The 26,210-nt window shown below is 33.8% G+C and overlaps 1 protein-coding gene across 1 annotated transcript in view; it reads right to left on the bottom strand.

Annotated features, from left to right (window-relative positions):
- The window catches only part of RPGRIP1L (RPGRIP1 like), a 73,297-nt gene that overhangs the window by 8,832 nt on the left and 38,255 nt on the right, over positions 1–26,210 (bottom strand). The window contains exons 17-23 of the mRNA XM_086469575.1: positions 24,131–24,345; positions 22,885–22,968; positions 21,135–21,206; positions 19,415–19,592; positions 18,189–18,286; positions 8,389–8,572; positions 1,812–1,896 (exon numbers count right to left, since the gene is read on the bottom strand). Of these exons, the coding sequence (XP_086325701.1) occupies positions 1,812–1,896; positions 8,389–8,572; positions 18,189–18,286; positions 19,415–19,592; positions 21,135–21,206; positions 22,885–22,968; positions 24,131–24,345 (916 nt within the window). The remainder of the gene's footprint in view (positions 1–1,811; positions 1,897–8,388; positions 8,573–18,188; positions 18,287–19,414; positions 19,593–21,134; positions 21,207–22,884; positions 22,969–24,130; positions 24,346–26,210) is intronic.

The raw sequence follows: 26,210 nt of genomic DNA, 5'->3' as shown, positions 1-26,210 counted from the left end.
GACCCAATCATCATGAGTATAATTTCTAAAAGTGTTTATTGTGACAGGGAGAAAGTTCATCTGAAAATTTAATACACCACTTAATACACATAATACACTATCTATGCTCCTATAATCTGGCATAGCACAAACACCAATAAAGTGTCAGTCTAAACCATGTGCAGGCAATTTTCAATGATATTTATATCCCTGATAATTTGGTTTCCTGAGCTTTAAAGCCTTAGTTTAGTTCAGTTCCTGTTTCAGCTGAAAAAGCTCTGATAATAGTTTGTAAGGCTTATGACAGAAAACATGTGTGGAAGATATAACTAGGCTAGGTTTAAAATGCACACAGTTAAAAACATTTGGTGTATAGGCAGAATCTTTCCATCAATTTTGTTTCTTGGTGGTCCTCTTGCTAAGATAAAGTAGGGAACTGGACTACTGATGAATTTCCTGCCTTGCTTTTTAGTCAACACAGCACTGAAATTTCACCACAGACCAAATTAGACACACTGATAAAAGCAGAAAGCAACCTACCTAGTAACAAAGAGGACAGTACCATGATGGCATATGTAAAAGACGAATGCTTCTGTTGTGGGAAAAAAACAGGCTGCTGTTATTTTACCTTATTTTTACTTTAGTTTTGTTAAATAATTAGTATACCTATCTAAGTATTTACAGGTGAAAATGCAGCCAGCACACATGCTAATTATTTCCCTTCACTGAATTATCTCACAGAAAAAAAAAAAAAAAAAAAAAAAAAAAAAAAAAAAAGAGTATTTTGTCCTCAGTATTGTTAAATTCTTAGTAGAACATATTACCCGCTTTCCTAATTTATATGGTAAAATAAGTCTTCTGCTTGCTTATTAAGTGAAGACTTTTTTTTTTTTTTTTTTCCCCAGTCAGTCTCCAAACCTAAGAATGGTTTGGTATGATATTTCCATCCCAACAAGTAATGATTTCATGGTGTTCCCTGCTCCGCTCCAGTAAAACCTGTTTTCTGGCCAAGACATGAAACTCAGCTTTAGAAGGAAAACAGAATGAAGAGAAATCACTCTCTCACTGCAGAGTGAATCTGTGATTTGTGAATAAATATGTATTTAAAAGATTTACAAGTAACTCCTACACTTCAAATACAATCAGCAGATATTCTGCAAATTAAATGACACTCTAAATTGATAACTGTTACATTTTAATGAAGATTGACCTTCAAGAGGAAACAGAATCAAAGGATATCATTCATTCTCTCAAAGTAATGTGCATGTTACCTCAATCAAAAAATGTGAATAAGAACAAATTTATTATTATGAGCTTGGACAAGACTAATTTATACTCTTTCTCATATGTAAGCACATAATAGCTGCCTGCTACATCAATATATACATAGGTTTTTGAAATTATAGGGCCAAGCAACACTTTCTGAAGCTCTTATGCTCCTTTCAGTATTCTGAATTCAGAAAGTATTACTCTACCATCAGCTAGATATGTACTTTTGAAATTCATTATTGATAGGATAGAGTCACTCTTTTGCAAAACAAGATTGCTAAAAAAAAAAACAACAAAAAACAAACCACAAAACCAAAACACAGCACTAAAACAGCATTAAGAGAGGTTGCAATATTCCTTGCCACAGGAACCTACCCAGGGAAGAAATGTGGAGCAATCACATCAGAATGCAGGTATCATTCCTAGCTGAAACAAAATTTTCTCTAGTTCATTAGTTATGCATTAACTTCTCAGGGATACCTCCTCAATAAAGTCAAACAACAAGGCAAACCACAAGCGTTATTTACAAAGACCTTTCATAGTTTTCCAGCACTAATATGTACCTGTCAGTATGTAGACCTGGCTTTAGAAGCATAGACTTGAGATACTCTCTTCTTGCACAATTATATGCCTTATCCACAGGTATCACTGCAAAGAAAATCAGAATTAATATAATTAGTTATTAGTAGTTTTTCACCTGTTAGAAGAAAAAGCATGAAAACCAAAGAAAAAGAAACCTTTCCCTTGTCTTTCCTAAGGAAAAGCAACAATGTTAGAATCAAATTTGAAAGGTCATGTGATCTAATGGCGTGTCATTGGCAGGTTTATGTGCACACTGTCAAAAAAGATACAAGCAGCATCTAAGCATGCCACATAGCTGTCATTTTCTGTTAATGGCAATAGCAGTCATGATTTTAAAAGCCAGTGGTCTTCATTGCTTTGTATTTGAAGTGATTTACTGCATTTTCTTCCACTGAGGAAGCTAGTGATAATGATAATGTATGGCAGAGCACTTGTCCTTTTTGACAGCCTCAGTAATTTAATCCTCCTTTTCTGCCACAATATTTCAGTAAGAGAAACATCTAGAGCACTGGACTGGACAAAATCCACAGCCTGGGGAGTGTATGTGAGTGCTCTGAAAGCCTTTTACTGTTTTAATTTAAAACACAAACACAAGGACCAGCTTTTAATTTTCGTACCATTAATATGACCTACAGTGAAAAATAGCCTTGGTTTGGAAGAAAAACAATAAAAGAATGAGAAACAGGGTTTTAGGAAATTCTTTAAAAAGTTTTTGGGCGTCCTATATTAGAAAAGTGGCCGCTTTCTTGCAAACAGTATCAGTCTACAAGTATCAGTAAACTACCATGAAATTCGATGAATTTTTATAATCTTTCAAAACAGTGTTAAAGGAATTACTTTCTTTTTTAACCAAGAAATGCAGCTAAAAATTTTTTCTAGGACAGAACTAGAATGAATATAACCCTCTGAGGAACAAACATAGCTCTTAGGAACATTTTCATTTGTTTTTGAGGGCAGGAGGAGGAGCTAGGGATTGGTCTGTCTTTAAATTCCAACATCTTTAGTATTCACTGTCTTCTAGTTACTTTGCCACTGTACTCAAAAAAGGTCTTTTTAACTCTCCACATCACATTAAGGTTTCCTTTTCTGATGTGCTGACAGAAATCTTTAATGTATTTCATACTGTCTTCCATTATCCAAAATAAACTTATTCGTATAAACAGAAATTCCCAGTTGAACCAAGGAGCAGTGTGTATTAGAATATAGGAGTACAAACGACAGATAAGAAGACTCAAATTAATTCCTTGCAGACAGATTTATGGATGGACACATCTCCATAGAAGTCCTTCTAGGAAGCACACGTTCCAGAGCTACTGGTTCTCCAATTTTCTCCAAAGCTGCTCCTCAGCTCTTACCTGGCAGCAGAATCACTATAAGAAATTAGTTACTTTCACAAAACAGTCAGTACGACTGGTATCGGAATCATTTAATCAAAGGAGTCTGCAATTTAATACCTTTTTTCTCTACCAACAGAAAGCAAAGCATTGGTGCTCTATCTTGGAATCCTTAGTTTCCACCCACAATATTCTTACTTTCTTAGGTTAAAAGGAGCTGTTACTGCCATCTGCTATTCTTTTGGGCATGTGGATGACCTTTCACATGTGCTACTCTCATGGCCAAGTGCTCCTGGGGCACTTGAGGAAGTGATGAGGAGGCAGCAGGGAGACAGATGGACAGCCAAAGAACTTCAAAGGAGCTGCCACATCAACAGATTCTTCTCTTTCCCATAAGCATCCCAAACGGAATTTCCTAACTTTGCTAATTCTGTATCTAAAACAATTTTAAACCTGAAGAGTTTGAAATCATTTCACTCAATGGAAAAATTCAGACTAGCAAGTAAAACACTCAGCACAAGAACTCCATTCAAGTCTGGGGAAAATGATTAGCTATTGTGAAAACATATTTTTAGATCCTGATGAATAACATGCTTCCATTTCACCCCTTAGTACTGCCTGAACTTAGAATTATAACATTGCTCCAAGGCATGGAACATCTCATATTTCTATCCAATTAATTGTAAAAATAATTCAAAATTAATTTGTGACAGCTTGCCTCTAAAATGATAATTTAAAAGTTTGTCCTAAAGAAGAATTAAAACCTGGAACTTCGTTAAAAATCACTGAAAATCCAAACATTAGCATAACTGGTTCTGTTATAGTGCATTTTTTTCATACTTCACTTTCTAACAAAACTAAATGACTACATGATGAAGCAGCTTCATCACAGTAATGAAGAAAAAAATGCCTCATAGTGTTGAGCTTTAATGGAGAAAAGGAATAAACACAAAGAAGTATAACAATGTTTTCTGAGTCATAGTTTAAGCCTAGTCAGCAACTAAGTGCCACGCAGATGCTCACTCACTCGTCCCCCATCCAGGGGAGGAGAATTGAAAAAAAAAAAAAAAAAGTAAAACTCGTGGGTTGAGGTAAGAACAGTTTAATAACTAAAATAAGATAGACTATAATAATAACAATAATAAATATAATAACAACAGTAATGAAAAGGAATATAACAAAAAGAGAGAGAAATAAAACCCAAGACAAGTGATGCACAATGCAATTGCTCACCACCTGCTGGCAGACGCCCGAACAGCAAACCATCTCCCCTGCCAACTCCCCCCAGTTTATATACTGACATGATGTTCTATGGTACGGGATATCCCTTTGGCTAGTTCAGGTCAGCTGTCCCGGCCACGCTCCCTCCCAGCTTCTCGTGCACCTTCTTGCTGGCAGAGCACGGGAAACCAGAAAATCCTTAACTTAGGATAAGTGCTACTTAGCAACAACTAAAACATCAGTGTGTTATCAATGTTATTCTCACACTAAATCCAAAACACAGCACTGAACCAGCTACTGGAAAGAGAATTAACTCTATTCCAGCCAAAACAGGACAAAGGCCTTAACATTTTCGTTTGACTTATGCTGAGGAATCCACCTTTTAGAATATGGATCTTCAGAAGATGATTTTTAATAAAAAATACACCCCACCATTTTTCCCCCAGCTCCCCTCCCTTTGGTCTACTTACACTTGTACTTCAAGTTGTTGAAATAACCACCTGTTCACTCAAGAGAAAGTTTTCTGATTAAATGTCATACAAAATCTTTGCAAAACTTTGTAAATCTTTCTTCTACTTCTGTTGCCTGTTCTCTAGAACCATTGTATACAGTGACAAGGACACATTTCAGACCTTCTATCAAACCTTTCTAGCAACTTTGTTGCCATCTTAGCCTTTTCATAGTTAAGTCTTTATATCTAATAAGATACAAATATTTTTTCTTAACAACATTTATGAACTAACCTTTGTTTCATAATTTAAGTAATTGTGGCCTTGACAAGAAAAATGCTTGTTTTACTGAAATTAAGAGTCAAATATCAATAGATTCATTTATATGTGAGGGAGACTGGGCTTTGTTTGCTTGGAGCAACATGTTTCCCTATGTTTTTCTGACAGTGAAACTGCCATTACTTTCACTTTAAAGCATATATTGTGACACGACTGGAAATAAATAACTTCAGGCACACAATATTAAACTGCATTAAAAAGTTAAGATATTAATTCCCTGGTTACTAACATCAAAACCAAGCCATACCAAAACAAACCCCATCAAAAAAACAGAATCCTTCCTTTTTACCAAATTACAGAAGAGAGTCATGGTGTGAGCATAATTTGGCAAGTTCCACTTTTCTTTGAATTTATTGGACTGCAGTGTTTGGAAGCATTCTTGGATATTCTAATAACACTTTCCACCACTAACAAACGCAACAGCTCTGCACCTCAGTCAGTATGGCCATCAGTACATATAACACTTAATGCCACGGGAAATCAAAAGGTACATGGTATAACCCTAGAGTGCATAAAACTCTTATTCAAGTTTCTGTTCCAAGACCTTGCAAGAAAGAAAATTGCCTTCTAACCATTCCTAGCTAAAAAGTCATAGTCAAAATAAACAATTCATGTCAAATTACATGCTCTAACCACTTAAGAAAAGGGAAGTTCATAGGAACTTGTATATTCAGATCAATGGAATTCTACTATACTTTTCTTTTTTTCAGAAAGATTCCATTAATCTGGTACCTTACATCTCAATCAATGACAGCAAAGGATGTGCAAAAGATACAGCAAAACTTCAAATGCTTTTAAAACAATGAATCTCATGGAACCTTCAGTATCAGTTAAGATGTTTTTAAAAATAGTCAAGCTGTTCCAGTTATAAACAATGTAAAAAGTTTTAGTTATATGAATTAATGATTTTTTAGATTACTTTTGGACTTACCCTGACTTTCTCCATGCAAAAATCTGTAATACTGTTATTTTCCTTCCAAGCTCAAAGCAAATTTCTTTCTATCCATGCAAATTTCATTTTTATTACAGAAAATATTCAATTAACCTCAAATATTCCACATACTCAAATCTAATTAGACATGAATAAGAGATGCAGTAAAGCTATTGTAAACAAACATGCGGATTTCATTACTATTATCTTACTGGCTTTCCAATCGACATTATCAAAAAGCAGACTCAGTAGGTTTTTCCCCCCTATATGCAAAGCTAATCTTGAATAGAAATTAGATGACCAATTATCCAAGCAAAACACTGCAAACAACCACCACATTAGTATTATGCTGCAGAATACAGTCCTGAAATAATTAAGACGAAAACCACCTTTTGATATTGATTTTTTTAGTTTATTTTAAAGTTTAAACAGCTCTAAATTTGATACTGAAGCAGAAAAACCAAAGTTACGAAGCCACGTTTTGACTCGCAGAAATAATGTGACACAGCACTACCAGATTGGAAACCCTTATGAATTACGGTCTCTACGAAGCATGATAGTTTTCAAGTATCACAGCCTGAAATATATTTAAGTTTCATAATTGTCTTAAGAGTCGAAATTTCACTTTGTATTCATCATAACTGTGCTGCATTTTGCCAGTTTAACTTTGCAGGGTCAATACTTAAAAAACTAATATTATGCTTAGACCATACCTAACATACACAGGAATTGGAATATTGTGTAAGAATTTTTATACTTTCTGAACGCTTCTTATATTCAAAGAAATGAGAATTCAAGAAGCAAAAGGAATTAAGTGTTAAATAGCTTTTATTTGGTTATGGTATTATTTCAATGAGGTTTTAAAAAAATTATTTCAATTATGTCTGCCTAGCTAGAACATTTGGAAAAATATTTACAGCAGCTAGCAAGATGCATATTGTTCAGCTCATAGAAAGAGTTCTTACCTATCTGATGCCTCATTTAGTACATGATGCCAGAAATCCCATTTGTTTGCATGGAAGTAAGCCTCAGTGAATGAAAGAGTTTGCAGTGCTATTAGTTTTGTTGTTTTTGTTTGTTGTTTGTTTGTTTTTTTTTTTTCCCTAAAGCCTTACAAAGATTAGTGTCTTTCTCAGAGACACAGCAATTAACACAGTGTGCCCTGTCCTCTATATTCTCTCTCAAATGGGCAGTCCCACTATAGTGATGGTTGGTGTGACATCTATGAGGGATTTCAGTCTTCAACTATGGGGTAATCCAATAATTTACAAGTATTAGGAGGATATAAATGAGTAAATTCTTTGGCAAGTCTCCTTCTAAAAATCAGGTTTTTAGATGGTAGCAATTTTAAAGAGCTGAGTGTGACACCACTTTTGCAAAGTCATTTTTACAAAATTATTGTTAAAAGAATGCTTCATTAGAATGTTTGTATTAATAGTGTCTCACGAATAGCAAACCGATTCAACTGCTCCAGGGCACTCTCAGCTAAAAATGCAATACTCAAAGTCCAAGACAACATGAAGCACTCAGACTGAATCTTAAATGAAATAGACTTCAACAGAAAAAAAAATAATGAATAATTGAAACACTATGAAATAGCTGGGAAAATAATTAACATGAGATTATCAATTATTACAATAGTTCTGTGTATGCTATTAGTGTAAATTACACTTTGTATTGACATAAAGTATTTTCAAATGTTCATTTATTACAGACTAGCATATGGAACATGCAGGATTAAGTATTATGAAGTAAACAGGAATTTATTAGTATCAAACATGGCTGAATAATTTCCTATTTCAAAAAGTTCTTATTAAAGGAAAATTGAGTATTCCCAGGTGATGATCATGTCCAATTACATATTTTCTCTTTTCACCTGTATTTCAGTTGTACATGGAAGGTTTTTCTTTTGCTGCAGCATCATGCACTGATACAGAAATTGGTTCATCCCATAGTTTAAAGAAGAATACATAAATTTTAGTTACATATAGCCTAATTTTAAGATTTATGCACTAGTAGCATATTTAAACATGCTGCAATGTTACCATTTCAAACACAAGCCTACTTCAATAATTCATTTTATACTTGATAATTGCATTCTTACCTCATTGCTTAAAAAACACCTTTAATATTTTCCAAAATATTTGGGAAGTAGACAAATACTATCGGTACACAGATAAATGCAACTATAACATATAGAGGAAGCAGACTTTAGTGGTAGGCATTTTCATAAGACAAAATTTAAGAGAAGAAACAAACCTGCTTAGGAATACATCATACTTACCTTTGCTATAGTTATAGTAAACCCTCTGACCACTTGTTGGTTTTGGAAGTGACAGTGGGGTCTCCTCTGCAAGGAAATTGTGTAATTTACATTCTACAAACAGCTGCTGTATTTTTTCATCTGATGTAATTCGTGACTCAGTAAGACCGAGCGATATAATTTCAATCCGTATTTTTTCAGTCACCTATTTAAAAACAAAGCGCAAACACAATTCAAGTTATTTTGTGTTTCTTGAAGTGATAACATAAACCAGCCAAACATACATGTAAATCATTGGCTATTTTGTATGATTAACGCTGACTGATTGATTTCGACAGAGACACAATGAGATTCTAAAGCCCCAGGGTTTGTAGTTAAGAATATTGTTGCAACAGATACTGATTTACCTTCGGTGTTAACAATACTTTTGCAGTAGTCATACTCTGCTGGAGAAGATTAGGTTGAGGTTATCTTCATGTACACACGATATCTGAACCACAAATTTCAGTTGCCATTATTTTTAGCTACAGCAAAGTGATTTGTATCTTGATCTTGTAACTGCTCGAAATAGTGTCAGTAATATTAGGTACCAAAGTTTCCCAAATGAAAGAGAATTCTTACTTAGTGCCTACTGCAGACTATACTACAAATAGTTCAATAAAAACCCATCAAGTCACAAAGCAGTTAGGCATGTAAACTAGCACTGTATTTATATGGAATTCAACCTCATACGCTGAACTTTTCTAGTTAAATAAAATATACATTTAAAAGTTATAATTAACAATACAATAAAAGTAATATCCCAATTGTTCTGCGCCAGAGCCTTTCCTTATTATCTTTACCTAAAATGACATTTTTCTGTTGCTTAGTTGAAATTGTTTCATACTGTTCTGCAAAGTCTGTATTATTTGTGTACAGATAGATTTTAATAAGCTTTGTGTATATAAGTGGCAATGTCAGACTCGACAGTCACAAATATTTCCCTAAGTAACTCTGTAATTCAAAGAAAGAACAGCCACTATGGTTTCAAAATTGGAGTACAGAGGTGAGCATTCAAAGATGAGATTCTTCAAAGAGCAAACAGAACACGCTGGAGATCAGAAATGTTAACAGATTTTTCTGGTTTTAATTCCTTATTGTCTTTTCAAGTTCCTAACTTTATTAAAAATATTTTCCCTATATGGAAATATTTTGACAATTTTTGATTGTAAACATAAATCACTTGAAGTAATAAAATATATTCAAAAGATTAGCTTTTTAGATTCAGTGTTAGAACTGCAAGTCAGTATTCTAATTTATTATGGAGATAGCTTATATTTTTCCAAGCAAATTATATCATTAATCAAACTGAAAAGCAGGTGTATCCTATTGTAAAAATATCCATCACATAGAACAATTTCCATTGCTGTCAAGCCCTTTCAATATTTGATGAAGTAATTTTACCCCCTCCTTTCAAAAGACTTTTCCTTTTATTATGTATCCTAAGACACTTTAACTAAAAACCCAAATCTGAATATTTCAATAAGGTCGTTTTATTATTCAGTAGATTCATGGAAATTTTACTAGGATGACAGAGAAAATTCCACACCATTCTGTCTCCACTAATACAGGTACACGGTTTCAGCTGGCAATATTACTGGGATTAGCATAGAATGATGAAATATTTAAAGGAATTTTTTTTTTCTAAAATCTAATAAATCAAATGACTGCCAAATGTCATTAAAGTGACGGTCTTTGACTTGAATATGCTTTTCATATTCAAATTCGAAAAGAAAGAGATGAAAGCCTGGAAAGGTTACTCAGTTTCAACTAATAACCTCAAGCACTCTACATTCACATGCATAAAAAATGAAATTGGCTCTATTGTCTAATTTTACTTCAGAAACAACTCTTTTCTTCTTGCACTGAAGAGATGTATTAGCATCTGTATTTAAAGTGATATGCTGAGTGGTTTTGTTCACCCCAAAGTATTTAGCAGCTATGTCAGATTAGTTTGTACACAGACAGTAGTTTATGAATCAAGTCCAAATACAATATCCTGTATTATAAAGGATTCCTTTTACATATCTTAAAATTTGTTTGACATATTTAACACTGTAATTGCATACGGTAGGCAAAGAACATTACAGTTTTTCAAGGATAGCAGGGTAAATCCAGATGTTCTGCTTTCTAATGTATAAGGAAGCAAATAACTGAGTCATACTATTAGAAAATTGTAAGAAAAAAATAATAAATTACTTTAGAGCTTTTATTCTTAAAATAAGAATATTTTAAGGTCTGGTTTTATTAATATTAAGCATGAACACAGCATATACAAAGGAGAACACAAGCTGATTAAAAAAAGATATTTACAAAAAACCCCATAGAACTGCTTAAGAACAGCACAGCCAGCATTTCATATTTCATGACTAATACAAAAATGCTCATATTATGTAGCCATGCTGAAAATACATGTAGCATCCAATATATGAAAGGAATTAATTTTTAAACAACCATTTATATTTCTATGATGCAGAGTGAAGTATGTTATTTAACTCGTTCCCTAAGCTGTTTTTTTTGTAAGACTTGGTCTCATTTATCAGGTACTATTCAGGTGAAAAACGGATAGTTTGTCATAACCAATGACTTCCCACAAATCATCTACTTTGATGGGAATAAAACTAGTCTTTAACTTTAGTATTTAAAACAAAATATGAGATTTCCTCTCACAGACAGATTGGACACACATATTAAAAAAAAGAATACTAAATGCTTTCAAAGAACTGTCTCTGAGAAACCGCTTCAGTGCTTTGATTTCAAGTGAGGAAAAGAAAACATAGCAAGACACTTAGTCTATGTCAATATTCTTTCTTTACCATTTAATATTGACTCTTTGTAATTAACACTACACAGATACTTGGAAGAATCACTGAACTCCTTCAACAAGCTTTAGGATTAGGTTAAGTACTAAAAGCATTGGACATTACATCAGAATTTGAAGTCTCAACATTACTTCTCATCTTTCTGATTTCTGAGATTAAAAGAGCTTTTTTTTTAATTCCATAAAAATTCTTGACTGCCATCTTCAAGAAGCTGTATATCCCATATTTCGATTTCCTTTTTGGTCAGAAAAAAATGCTAAGACTTTGATGTGAATAATAAAATTCCAATTGACTCAAATAGTCTACAATAGTATCCCAACAGAATTAAGCCTTTACAAAAAAAAGTTTCTGCTTATAGGAACAAAGTAAAGAAAGTTCCTGTGTTTTACATCCACAGTTTTAACTAATAAATTGCCCTTGAAAAACTCAGAATAAAGGAAACTTCTTAACTGTAAAATCAACTTGAATCCTATCTTTACCAAAGCTCAAAAATATTTATGCTTTACTCTTTAATATTTTATGTTTTTATTTCCATAGTCCACTTATTCAGTTGTTCTCTTATATTTCAAGCAGAGAAACCATAAGCTATTGTCCAATAAGTAATCATCCATTTGATATCAATACTTCAATCATTATTGATATTACTTGATTCATTGAATGAGAAATCATCCTCTTCCTCTATCAAGTGTCAAATTCCTCTGATTGGGAATTAACAGTGTCAGAACAGAGCTGCAAAGCAATGCTACCACAGACGTGTCAATCTAGTTTAAGTGTTCAGAGACACAATCATTACTCATCAAATAATTTTGATTAACAGGTCAATATCTTATATATGCATGTAAAAATACATATTCCAAAAAATTATCCTAGTCCTTAACTGTATGCAGATACTTTTAATGTTAGAAACAACATCTTCTATTTTTAGATTTTCCTAACAATGGTACAGATGTGAGAATAGAAAGAGGGATATGCAAATGCTCTCTGTTCCTTCTCCAATAGATGTGACTTTGAAAAGTGCATGCACTTTAGGCTCTCCCTAAGACCTGGGGCAAAGAGATCTCTCCTTGTTCAACAGCTCTTTTGGAGTCGGACTTCCTGTGAAGGAGGGAAAGGCACACATAATCTTCCCCCAGCATCACTGGTTTTGCCATGTGCTAGGAGGAGGATGCAATGGCACAAGGTTAGCACCGTAATGCAGTTTGATGCAATCCCTTCAGCTCTGTCTAGAATTAAGAACACACTAAAAAAAAAAAAAAAAAATCTATTTGTGACAATGAGTATGTGTCTGGTTGCTGTCATTTTACCTAGTGCAGAGTCCAAATTCATCATTTTCAGAGCACGAATTCATCTTTAGTATCTTGAAAGGCATGAATTACTTGCTACAGCTTGAAACAATTCAATGATTACATACTGCCTCTTCTATGCAAATCTGTAACATACCCATCAATGTACTGATTTTTTTTTCAGAAAAGACAATTTCTAATTCAGTATAAAACATCAAACATTTTAGAAAATACTATGTTCTTGAGGGATGTGAAATTTTCCCACCACAACCATGCCAACTATACATCTGAACTTCAAGTTACATTTGTGCTTTGTTCATAATACAACTTTTGATCATTGAACAATCTACTTTCTCCCCTTCATATGGCTTGCCTCCCCCCACCCTTTCTGAAGAATAAACATAAAATTGTTCAATGTTTCTCCTGAAGCTGAATTGCTTTTAAAGATTTGGTTTTGCAACTTGCCTGTGGCACTACCTCAACTAACAGCTTTTAAAGATAATCTGTTTCCAGGGATGAATAAATACAAAAAAGCAGATATATCCGGAGCTGTTTGACTGGTGAGATACAAACTTCTGAACTCTGAGTTTTATTTGCTCCCCAAGACGAGGAGAAGGCCACATAAGCAATATTGTTACAGTCCTGAGCGAAACTACTCTTCTTTCTACTGCAGACTATCTCAAAGAGGAAACTTAATTTTTTTAATGTTTAAACACTCACCATCGATTATACTACCAGATAAAATAAAAACCAAGTACCAACTTTATCAAATCTCAAAGCCAGTTAGCTACGTCAGTGCCAACTAGTCACACAATTAAGTAATTCAAATGTTCTGTAAACTTACAATTACCTTTCATTTCAAAAGGAAGCATGATCCTTAGGTAAATAAGCATGAAAGGCAGAAAATGATGGATAAAAAGTGGTCTTAGTCTGTACATTTTCGATATGCTAATACACGTCAACTTTTAAGTTATAGAAACAAGATGACATAAGTAGCAGTATTATGTAAAAAGCATACAAAGACAAATATCATAGGATTTCTGCTTTTGAATATATCTATGCACATATTTTTCTATATGTAGCTCACAGACTTCTGGTTTGATCTAAAAAATAAATAAATTTTTTAAAATCTGTATTTGAAAGTTAGTCCATTTACAAAAAAAACCCCTTAGTATGGGAAGAAAGCCGAAGTCTCAGTATAGCATTTTCATTTGTTGAGATCATCTATAGTGAAAAAAAAAATAAAAAAAAATTAAAAAAAATCAAATTTCACATTTTTAATACAGTTGTTATTTTTATTTAGAGCTTTAATACTTCACATTTAATATTGCGTCCGTCCATCCCCCACCATTATAGTATTGTGTGGGGACAATACAGATATGCAAAGATGAATGGAATTTGACACTCTCTCATATGACGCACAGTGTGAAAAAAATTATGCTTGGTGACATATATCACAGCTAATAAAAACTCAGATTTAGTTTCAAATTCAATCCTTCGCTTTTCAGACCTCCAGTTAGAAAAAACCTCCTTTCTACTTGTGAAGTCACCATAGCTTACTTCCATGTCAATGAGCTCTGATAAACAGAGTCTCTCGAGTAAGCAATTGAGCAGCATTCATATCCATTGCCACAAAAATATTACCAACTGGGTTAAAAATGGCTCCTGTTGATGCTTTTCCTGTGGCTTGTGCAGTCAGCCTTAAATCTGACTTTCTACTTAATTTAATATTCTGAGTAGTTAGTTTTATTTGTTACCTTAAAAGTAATGGGATACCTAATGACTTAAGATTCTGTTGTTTTGAATAATTTTAAAGCTGGTGTTTGTGAGTCTTTTGGTATTATTTCTCCCTCTTCTTCCATCAAGAATGACATGTAGCACATGCTACATGCGATTACTACTTTAAAGTATATTTGACAAGTGCTAGTAGTTATAAATTCATCATTTCAGTGTACTGCCTATTCAAACTAGTTTCATCTCAAACTTTATCAGTGGCAAAAGACAACTTAGGTTTTTCCTGGATTCTCCAAACTTTCTCTCTTTTACTTTAGTTCCTGTCTAATAGGGACCATAATAGCAAACAATCACTTTAAAGATGGAGAATGACAAATCTTCCTTTTTAATCTTAGACCCATCATCAGTCTTTGAAAATACTGACTATAAAGCTTGAATAAGTTACTTCTATCTGACTCTGATAAGATAGTCCTGTTTTATGAATTTTATTTCTTGTTTTATTAAATAAGCTGGTGCAGCACTTTTACTTCCCCAGTTTCTTAGAGGAAAAGCACAAACCAACTAAGGTTAGATCTAGACAAGACTAAGAGAATACAAAGGATTAGTATTGCTGGCACAGTAGAATCAAGCCAACTCAGTCACACAGTGGAATACTAAAACCCTAAAATTTTAGTTCTCTAAATTCAGATTAGATATTCACAGAACAAGCCAGTTTAAGAAAAGGATTGAGCACTCCAAAATCTCCCTGAAGCATACCAAAGGTACTCAAGGTCTACAGAAAATAAATGTAAAGAGAAATCAAGACAGACAAAGCTTAAAATTGCAACATAATGTTCAAATAATTTTCTTTTTTTTCAATGAATACAGATATCTCATAGGAGGAAATTCATTATTTCAAGTAATTGTACAAAAAAAAAAAGGCATAATAAAAGGAAAAATATGTATTGTTTTGCTATACATAAGCTTTATGCTTTACATCTTCCAACTTTTGCCCAAACATGTTTCATTGATCAGAAGAACCACAGGCAATTGGTATTGCTTTTCAAAGGTGTTTAAGATAAGAGAGATTTTCATATCAAAATTAATTAAATCCTGAGATCCTAATTTACAGGAACTGATAATGACAGTTATCAATAAACTGAAAATATGCAATATCACGCACTCACAGTATCTGCAACAAAAAAGAGAGATGTAAACACACCTACAGAAAAAAACCAGAACGACCACCTAATAAATTGGGTTTTGCCAGTAATTGCCTTATGGGTACATTTTAAGACAACCTGGAAGCTGACAGCAGTAAATTTTATTGTGATAGTTGAATACTATATTATCTCCTGTAAGGATAAAGTGTAGACATGGGGGTGAAAGGGAGGAGGGGGTGGAAGAGAAAAGATTCTTTGGGGTTTTTTTTTAATTTTTTTTTTTTAAATATAAAGACCATGCCAAGGAAAATGCAAATTCCCAGTTTTGATGTCTATTTTGAGGATCTGAAACAAGGCTTTTAATCAATGTATTATACATCAAATTGATAATGTTAACTTCTGATTATTCAAATGTATGAAATATTCATAGAGAACTGTCCAAACTTTTACATTTCTCAGACTTCTTTTCTCTATTAATTATCATGCCTGGAAGCTTTTTAGTAAAAGCAGCAACCATCAGCCTGACTGAACCTGACAAGCTAGCAAGGCCCAATTACACTGGCACTCTGTGGCACTTTGATGTACTGAAAACGAAAAGAGATAGGGGCAAATTGTATAGCACATTATGTTAATGACTTGATTTAATCCAGCCACTAAACTTTATGTAGCCTGTTAAAAAAGATGCTAACACTAATTACACCACTTTGGAAAGGAAAGAAGGGGACAAGCATTTCATATCGACAAAGTGAAGCTCATAAATGTTGTAAATGAAATGAAACAAAATGAAGTAATCTATGATTAATTATACATCATAGACAAGAAAAAAAGAGAAAGAAGCAAGTGGTACTGCTAAGTACTGGAAAATCTGTTAGATACCCCTTATGATCAACATATCTAAGAAATAACCATGAACTGTCTAATTTGCAACATGCAAAAAAGAAACAGTCTGATCGTAAATGGCTTAAACAGTTTGGCATACAACTCAGATTTACAGGATAATTAGCATAACGATCTCTAAAAATCACAAGTCTTATTTACAGTGTTTGATTACCAGCAGGATATTTACCCCAAAACATAAAAGGCAGGGATTTTTTAATCTTAAAAAAAATACAAATTCAACCACAATTTTCGCATGTTGTATTCTATAATTAACCCAAGATTTCAAATATACCAATGCCTATTTTTAAAATCTAATTTGTATCAAACGTGTTGCCTTAATAGCTTACAGCTTATTTTTGTCTTATCTATCCTTCTTGAACATACACTTTGTTACCAGAGGAACAGATCAATGAAGAAAGGTAGAAATTAATGAAGCTGAAATGAATCTACACTAAATCGTCTCAGAAGTGTTCTTAAACTATTTTGATAGAATAAAATACAGGGTGACTAGAAATGTATAGATCAACTGTATTACAGTTTGACTTAACGGTAATGAGTAGCAGTCATTTTAGTTCTCAAAATTACAAGTGAAACATTTTTTTAACATTTCACATATAAACAATGCAGTTCTGTCCTCAAAAGTACCTTCTGTATCTTTCTGCAGCTCATGTAAGTGATAGCATTTCTAAATCCCTGCTACAACTTAAAAAAAAAGGAACAATATTTCTTATACAAAGCATTGCTTCCTGTTTCTAGTTACTTTAAGACATCACAGAGCCTTGAAGAATGGATAAAAAAAAATTTTTTAAAAATCATAAAACTACCTCTAGGTTATCATATTGAAGAACATTAAAAAAAAGCTAGAACTGATACAATACAAAAGTACACTCTGGTCCTTTAAAAGAAGGCTAAGACAGACTAAAGAAGTATTAACTTTTAGAAAGATTATATGCAATTTTAAGTGCTAGTTTTATGGGTTTTAAGACTGTTCAGTCAACATTAGATCTAAAAGTATGAATTTTTTTTTTTTTTAGAAAACTATACTATTGAAATTCTGTTCAAAGTAAATTTTCCAAATTTGTATAATCCTGTGTTATTTTGTATATACAACTTTATGCTTATTAATTGCTGGTTTTAAGAACAAGTCAAGAGAATATCATCACTGTACATGCCCACAGATATTAATAGAAAAAGAAATACACTGAAGTGATTGGATAGTGTACATGTACAAATTGTATTGAAAACTGATGTTCAGTTCTAAAAAAAATGCTGGGAAGTCAGGAACAAAAAGAAATCTTTGTGGATGACCTAGAAAATGTACGCAAGGTTTGCATGTTATTAACCACCTCAAATTCATGCAATTGCCATTTCAACAACATTCAATCAAGTCAACATACTGGGATGAAAAACAGTAGGTAGCTAAGCATTGCAGATTTACTACAGGCCTTGACAAGTGAAATTATCTTCCCCTTCCTCAGAAAGCATTGGAAGAAGCAGAAAAGCACATTTTACCCATGTAAAGGCACAGATAGGACTGAACAACAAGACTAAGTTCTTCAGACATTCACACTACAACAGTCATCTTCCGTTAGGGAGATTTTGTGCAGGACTAAAAATTGAATTCAGATTGAAACAAATTAGAAATGTCTACTTCTAAGTGTGTATGACAATATCAGAAAAGATGACAACAAATTTCCCCATTGAAAAACCACCTATAAATCACATGCACAAATCAGTCAGGTTAACTTTTCTTTTATTCTGTGAAAAGGTGCCTATTTGAACTGGAAACAGGAAAACATACATGTGTTGAAAATGCCTTAGAATCTGAGCTTAGATATAGAAAAGCAACTCCTAGGAGACATTAGGCTTAAAATACTTTTCTTAGACTTGCCAAATAATTGCCATACATACTCTTGACTCACCCATTTAATCTTTTTAGATACTGGACTTGAAACAATACAGTCATCGCTGTCAGTTACAATTGATTCAATGGCTTCATTTTCTTGTCTATCATCTTGATCTGCAAAACAAATATTTTATAAAATCAATGTAGTTAAAACCCCCTATATCTGTAGTCCATCTGAGGAGACTTACTGTGAAACCTGATAGCAACATATTCGCTTTCCTAATAAATAAAATATAAGTGCGAGGTAAATTTTCTCTTCCTTGCAGAAGATGAACACTGGCAAATCAATGACCTTTAAAGTAATCTAAACCATATTTTTTTCTGATTTCCTACAAAAATAGTAATGTTTCCCAGATGAAAGTTGATGAGTAGAATAAGTCCTGTGATGAACTGAAGTATGAACAACAGTTAGCTTTATATAAGAATATGTCCTAAATTTGTGGATTTCCTCTGACTATGTTGAACACCATGCACATATAAAGAAGAATGTACTTTTTTTTTTTTTTTAAAAAAAAAAGAAAGTAGTACTGTATGTAGGTGGATTATTTTCTACAGCATTCAGGTCTGTCTTTTCCAGAGCAAATTACTTAAAAACAGAACAGGGATTCAAAAGCACATTTCTCAATTTTTCTAATGAATTCTTATGCAGAAGCTGCAAACAACTGGACATAAAATTTTAGCATTCTGCTTGTGCTTTTACTTGAAACTTGGTATTGTGGACTTGGTTTATTTCAATGATAAACATTTTAAGCTCGGAGGTGGAACAGGATGACCCAGCTTCTATAATCTTTAAATAAATCTGCCTCTAACAACTTTATGTTGCAGCTGTGGTAAGACATACTACCCCTCTCACTGTCTGAAAGGATTTCCGATATCAGCATTGGTGTTATCTGCAGACAAAAGGAGCACATTCATTAAAATGGTCTTTAGAATAGCATAGTTCTAAGGGAGAATATAAAGACATTTAAAATAGAAACCAGGTTTCCCTCAATATTTTATGAATCGAGGTCAGATACTAGATTTTTGCACTCAATTACAATACAGTTTCCATTTGGGAAGAAAATAACACCACCATATCCACCACCCAGCTTCAGCTATAAAGTACACCAGAATATAATTTCTGTCATGAAGCTTCTCATAACGAGGCAGCTCCCACTGCTAGTAAGAAATGCTTAAGAAAACAGAAAGAGACATAGATTTATTAAGAAAATACAGTTACTTATTCATAAAAATGAATTCTACCTTCTGGTTTCAATTCTTCAGTTATCAGTGTCTCATCTCCAGAGGTTACTGACCTTTGGTCAGCCAACTGGCCCTTTAACACATCTAAGAGTTCTTCTTTTTCCTGTCGAATTTCTTCAGCCATCTCCTTCACCTTATCATCCGCTAGCCTTTCTTGTTTAAGCTCATGTACGACATGCTATATAAAAATAGATACTTACAGTCTTATAACAGTCCTTGAACACTAAAAGTTACTAAAGTTCAAAACTTGAAGTTAAGGCTCACATTCATTATACATAACCTTTAAACAATTACATTCCTTATGCAGTGCAGGAAACAATGAGAAGTTGTCAACTGCAGTAACAAATAATTGATACAGTAGGAATACAATTCTCTAATGATGTATATTTGTGAAAACATAACTATTATAATAATTTGGTAGCTGTCAACATATATACAGCCTGTTAGATTTCCAGATTCATTTATATTTCAGCTCTTTCAGTTCTACAAGACTCAGATTAAAAAAACAACCAAACCACCACCACCTTACTCAGTCGGCAATTTTATAACTTCAATTATACAATATTTTCTATTTCAAAAGCAAACTAAAATCACATAAAAAAAAGAATTGGCTTTGCTACAAAATACAAATGTGTTATCTAAGGTAAAATATCTCTAATGCCTAACTTACTCTGAAATAATATTCTCTTCTTTCTCTTGGAGTACAATTACATAGAATAATACCTCATTGATGTAAATATAACATTACAGACTTTCATGGAAATTTGCTGGAGATCTATGCATTATTTATTACTCAACAATTCTCTTCTAGAACTGAATTTTCCATGGAGACACTGATGCCTCACCTCCCACCCTCAGAACCCATGAGATAACTTCAGCTGTCCACAGAACACTGGGTTTTCCAAAAACGGATGAAGAGCTATTTCTATACTAATACATTTGGAGCCATACAAAGCAAAGCGATGTTAACAAATGCTTAAAAGCCTTATTTTATAAAGCTTGTCCTTAAAGTTTTCGAGTCATAGAAAACTGACTTTATGTCTCTCACACTCCTCCTTGGCATAGATGATGTGTCATAACCACCGTGTTTTAGACAATATTTGGCCATTCTTTCTAATTCCTTCAGTGACAGAGTTGCATTTTGTGGATAAAATTTTCAGAGAGAGAATACTTTTTGATTATTCTACTTGACCAATACCACCTGATGTGGTGGAAGGGAGACTTAATTTCTCAATCAAAGCTCCAGATGAACTTTAAAGGAGAAAAGTGAAAGGAAGATAAGAACCAGTGATTAAATGTTACACCACTAGGAACTACAGTTTGCCAATCTGCCACAACTCACTTTCACAATTAATTAGACCATTACAAATTATAACGTTTAATACCTTGCTTCTCCTTGGAATGCTACACGTTTAACAATATTCCAAAGTACTCAATTTCTTCTTCATTTCCCCCCACTATATAACGCTAATTTTTAGAGGGAAGACAAACTTTATCCAAACATAGAAGGAAATAACTAGAACTATTCCTCTCTTTCTAATGGCCAAAAAAAGAAGGTTGTCATCACAAGGAATAAGGTTTTTTTTCTTATTTCAGAGAAGTTTTTGAGATCTTACTTCATTGTAGTTTGATTTTTGATGCATGACTCTGAAGAAATAACACACATGGAATTCAAATGCAATATATCATACAAAAATGCAAAACCTGAACAATCTCATACCTCTGAAACATGTGGATCTCTTGAAGCCTTCGTCTTCTGTGCAAGTTCCATGTTATTTTCAACAACAGAGTCCTAAGTTACGGGTAAAATAAGGGCAACCCTTTAATACACAGTAGACAATTAACACACAAAAATAGGTAGAAATTTACTTGTGGAGAAGCATTTGGACAGGAAATTACGCCCTCCTTTGCTTCCCTGCATTAGCATTACTGCTTCTCTCCTCTGCTATACCTTCTATCTATGAAGCTGGACAATTCTTACAAATGGTTTGGGTGAGTCACAATGATTCATCCCACTTTTTAGTGAGTCTCCTTCACTGAAAACAACTAATTGCTTTGGCATGTGTCTCATTAATATCCAAGAACTAGATTCTCTGCTATTCAGAAGATGAACAGGAAAATTAAACAGACTGTTCCTGTACAGTTCCAATCTGCTGAACTTCTAAATCTTATGCACGGACACTCTCTTGCCATTTCACCACAAGATTTAGACATCAGAGAAGACCCAGCTATTTCATTATTTAGTTCTAACAGTACTTTTGTCTGTAACCAGACAGTGAGGTTTGGATTTTTAAAATGGCTAGGGGAGCTGCCCACCCAGTAATAAAGACTTCTGATGGAGACCAAGAGCTGTCTCCCTTAGAAAATCCTAGTTTGTGAAAAATTGTCGAACTTTGAGAAGTTACTGTTTGGATAGCTGAAGATATGTTGTCTGTGTAACTATATGGCTAACATTTCATTTTTCCACATCTAAGTTCTCAAAAAGATTTGATTTCACCAACATTTGACTTTTTTTTTTTTTTTTAAAGTTAATAAATACAAGAGATCAACTTAATTCTTATTTCCAGTCTATACCGTATGGCTCAAAAGAAAGGTCTAGTCATGGCAAACCAAACAATAGCAGAACCACCTGTGAATCGAAAACTGATGTTAACATTTCAAAAAATAAATCAAATCAAGTCTACAAATGGAAAAAAAAATGATCACAGCTGTTTTTTAATTAATGCTACATAATATTCTTAACTACTAATAATACTCATAACCTTTTATAGTTACCTGTTAAAGAACCTACCTTACCTCACTGGATTTAATTAAAAGAGTAAACACAGCCTATTCTTAGTTGTCTGAAGGCAGATTATTTAAGATCAAATGAAAATTTACACCACACAGCAGATATGTTGGAGTTAGTTCCATGCACACCCTCCTGGAGTCTGGAAGAATGTACATGTTACAGTGCATCCCAAGTTCAGAAGTGTAATTGTTTTCACAGCATATGTAATCTCAGCTGATAAACCTCGTTTAAGGGGTGACTCTGAACTGTGTCAAATTGCACATCTCATTAGCACAACACCCAGGATCTGTTTGGATCAAGCTGGTTTCTGCAGAGCCATTTATATGTCTGTGCAAGGGCTACACTGTTCAAAGACACTTTAGTTGATAACCCAGAGAGCTGAGAAACACAGTGCAGAGACAGTTGATTGGTCCTGTTAGAATCTAGCCTGTCTATGAAAGCTGAAGCTTGTGAACTGTGAAGGAGAGCAAGCAATTCTGAGGCAGTCACACAAATATCCCTGTATTGTATCCCCTGCCTACATGCAGTACTATGCTATCACCCATTGCCTGGGACATCCCAGTCTTGTGCTGCCAGAATAACTGAGTGTTCTCAATTACTAGTTCTACAAATTGTCCATACTGAGAAATAAGTAGCCTTTCTTGCTTCAACATGAATGAGCAAAATACTTAAAACTTACTTTCATCTGTATTGTACTAATATTCTGAAAATGCATTTTCTTGTCTGTCTGAGCTGCACGCTGCCTTGGTTTGGGCGTTGGTTTCTGTAATAAAATAAATATAGTGGAAGACAATTTACTGCCATATTCTAACCATCTTATTTTACAGTAAATCTTGAGGGACCCTAATTTTTCTTAAAGCCAAATCTAACTGCACTAAATTCAATTCTAAACAGGCAAGATGATGTATATGTTGTTTGCCTAAGCAACACCTCCAAATGGAGATACCTTTCAGAATTCAGACACAAATGTGTATAAAACTCTACAGAACATCTGTGGAATGCAATGTGAGTTCCAGGTGAGAAATAATTGTAGGACTGAAGTCAGTGGCATCATATATGTGGTAGAATGATTTATTGTTACCATTTATGGAGTGCTTGATTTCTTTTCTTGTTCTGTAGGCTTACTGTATCTTTGAGACCTTTCCTCATCCCACTCCCTTTGGAGAATTTTAACACAGAAACAGAAAAGAGACTTGCAATAGTTGCAAAATTAATAAAGTGATCCAGAAGTACTCCTGTCACTGTGTTATAATACAAAAGACAAAACATAATAAAGAAACAGTGGTTTATTACTCTTCATGATTTACTCTCTTGATGAAAGTAGAAATTATCCTCCATTTCCACTGACCTTTATACAAAAAAAAAAAAAAAAGATACTTACACTACTTTTAATTTACCAGTGATTTTTAAGAAGCTATTTGGTATCTTGTCACCATGCTACAGGCACCAGAATAACAAAGACTGTGGTGCAGAAACACCTACATATCTGTACATATGGCTTGGGTCTGGCTTCTTGAGAATTCTTTTGACTCAAAGCTACCCCAAGCGACAGAGTTCTGAGTTTCTAAGAGACCGCAGAAAGAATAGCTGATTTCATGACTGAATTAATTTTCAACCGTAGCCCTGAAGTTGCACAAGCATGTGACTACTTTTATGTAGGACATTTACATTGGAAAGTGAATTAATAAGCACTAAATTTATCAGGAAGACATTTAATGCTTGTTATCTGTCCTCCCTTTTCTCCCTGCCCTTTTACTAACCAGTTACCCACCAAAGGAAGTTGAAGATGGTGGTTGTATGAACTATTTGTACTATGCATTATTTTACAGTAAGGACAAATCCTGGTCCTCAGGGAAGAACTAAATAACCTGCTGTAAGAGGTCTTTTATATCTCTTAACTTCTGTGAGTTTGTTAAACTACTTACTGTCACTGATGAAGCAAAAGAAGGAGACAGGGCTGGAGTCTGTGTTTTTTCTTCTACTAGTAATTTAGTTGCCATTGATTTCTCATTTTGAATGTAATTCACTAAGTCTGCAGCCATTGTTGATCCACTCGGTGGTAGGTAGACACATTTCCATTTTAATTCAGCTGTGATGGTACCAGTAGCATGTCTTTCAGAATTTGTTAGTTCAAAAGTACCTGAAAGCAAAACGCAAATCTTGTCTAAATTATCTTATTCTACACATATACAAGAAAATGCAGTGCAAAACTGAATGGGATTAAGTAACTTAATAGTCTTCATTTTAGAAGTAAATAGTGTCAAAATACTGTGTTTTGTAGATCCAAATATATCCAATCTAATACTATGGACATTCAAAAGTACAGGATTTACAAGGGACTGGATTACTGTGTTCATTCAAAATGTCCTGTAGGTTTCTCAGATAATCCAATACCAGGGAACTAATGCTTATTGACATTTTTCAAAAGATCCAACTAAAACATTTCCATGTTTTACTAACACTAACTTTATAAAATACTTTTATAAATTTTAATTATTTTATTAATTATAATTATTATAGAAACAATAAATAAATATAAAAATAAAATATTTATAAAATTATTTACTAACTATATAAAAATATAAAGAGTTTTAAAAATCTGCAAGTTGCTAGGTCATTATTGAAGAGGAAACACCCTAAATTCACTTGCAAATTTTCTATTATCCATTTATATGGGATAATTATAGAATCATATTTTTAAATTTACTTTAATGTCTTATACTTGACAATGAAATAATCATTAAGCAGCTTTTATATTATAAATACCATAGCAAATTTGTAACTGATATCAACTTGCAGGGAGCAGTTGATGCACTGAAGGCAGGGCTTCTGTTCACACAGAGTAGAAAAATGGGCTGATGGAAACCTCATGAAGTTCAACAAAAGCAAATGCAAAGTTCTGCATCAGCCCAGGAATAGCCCCAAGTAGTAATACAGGCTGAGGGTTGACTGGCCACAAGCAGCCTTGCAGAAAAAGAGCACGTCTTGTTTGACAAGAATAACATAAGCCAGCCAAGCTATGTCTTTGCAGCAAAGAATGCAAACTGCATCCTGGCCTGTATGAGCAAGAACGCAGCCAAGCAGGTCCAGGGAAATTTCATACTTTCTCCATTCAACACCTATGAGATGGCATCTGGAATACTGTGTCCAGTTTTGGCCTCTCTCCAGCACAAGTAAGACACTACTGGCATTCTGGAGCAGGTCCAGTGGAGGTCTACAAAGAGCTTCAGGGCATTGGAGCACATGACACAGAAGAGGCTGAAAGAAGTGATTTGTTCAGCCTTCAGAACAGGAGGCTCAGAGGGGATCTTACTGCCCCCTAATAGGGGGCTGTGGAAAAGACAGAACCAGAGGTGCATAGCAGAAGGAGGAGAGCCAACAGACACAAGTTGGAACACGCAAAATCCCAGCTTTGTAAGGAAAAAGTTTTTATTATGAGGGTTATCAAACATCGGAATAGGTTGACCAGACAGGTACTAGATCTCTGTCCTTTGAGATATTAAACATTTAACTTCGCAAAGTCCTGAACAACTTGCTCTACCTGGGTCAGGAGGCTGGACTAGGACATATCAGGAGCTCCAGTTGACAATTATTCTATGATTCCAAGTGTAGCTCTTGACCTGTTTTTTTCCCCCCAAAGAGGCTGATTTATCATGTCAATTTTCTAATTTAAGTGTACATTAGCCAAAACTAGAAAAGGAAAATAATGAGGAAAAAAAAAATAAAAGGAAGCCACACAGAGAAAGAAACTGTGTTTTAAATTAGCATATCAGTCCTGAAAAATAGAAGCAGCAGCAACACCAGAAGAAAAAGAGGTGGGAGAAAGTATGTATATGCCAGGAGACATTTTTTATCATTAGAATGTAAAAAAGGATCAGTAAAAGAAGATACCAAACACTTCCAGGTTACTTTTGAAACCAGAGAGAAACACTTGACGGGGTTTTTTTTTCCAAGAGTTATTTCAAGACACCTACTATTGTTGTTTCACAGATCTCTTGTCAGTTA

Source organism: Leptosomus discolor, chromosome 8, assembly GCF_034619465.1.
Source record: "Leptosomus discolor isolate bLepDis1 chromosome 8, bLepDis1.hap2, whole genome shotgun sequence".
Taxonomy (NCBI): Eukaryota; Metazoa; Chordata; class Aves; order Leptosomiformes; family Leptosomidae; genus Leptosomus; species Leptosomus discolor.
This window is presented reverse-complemented; position numbering and strand designations above follow the sequence as displayed.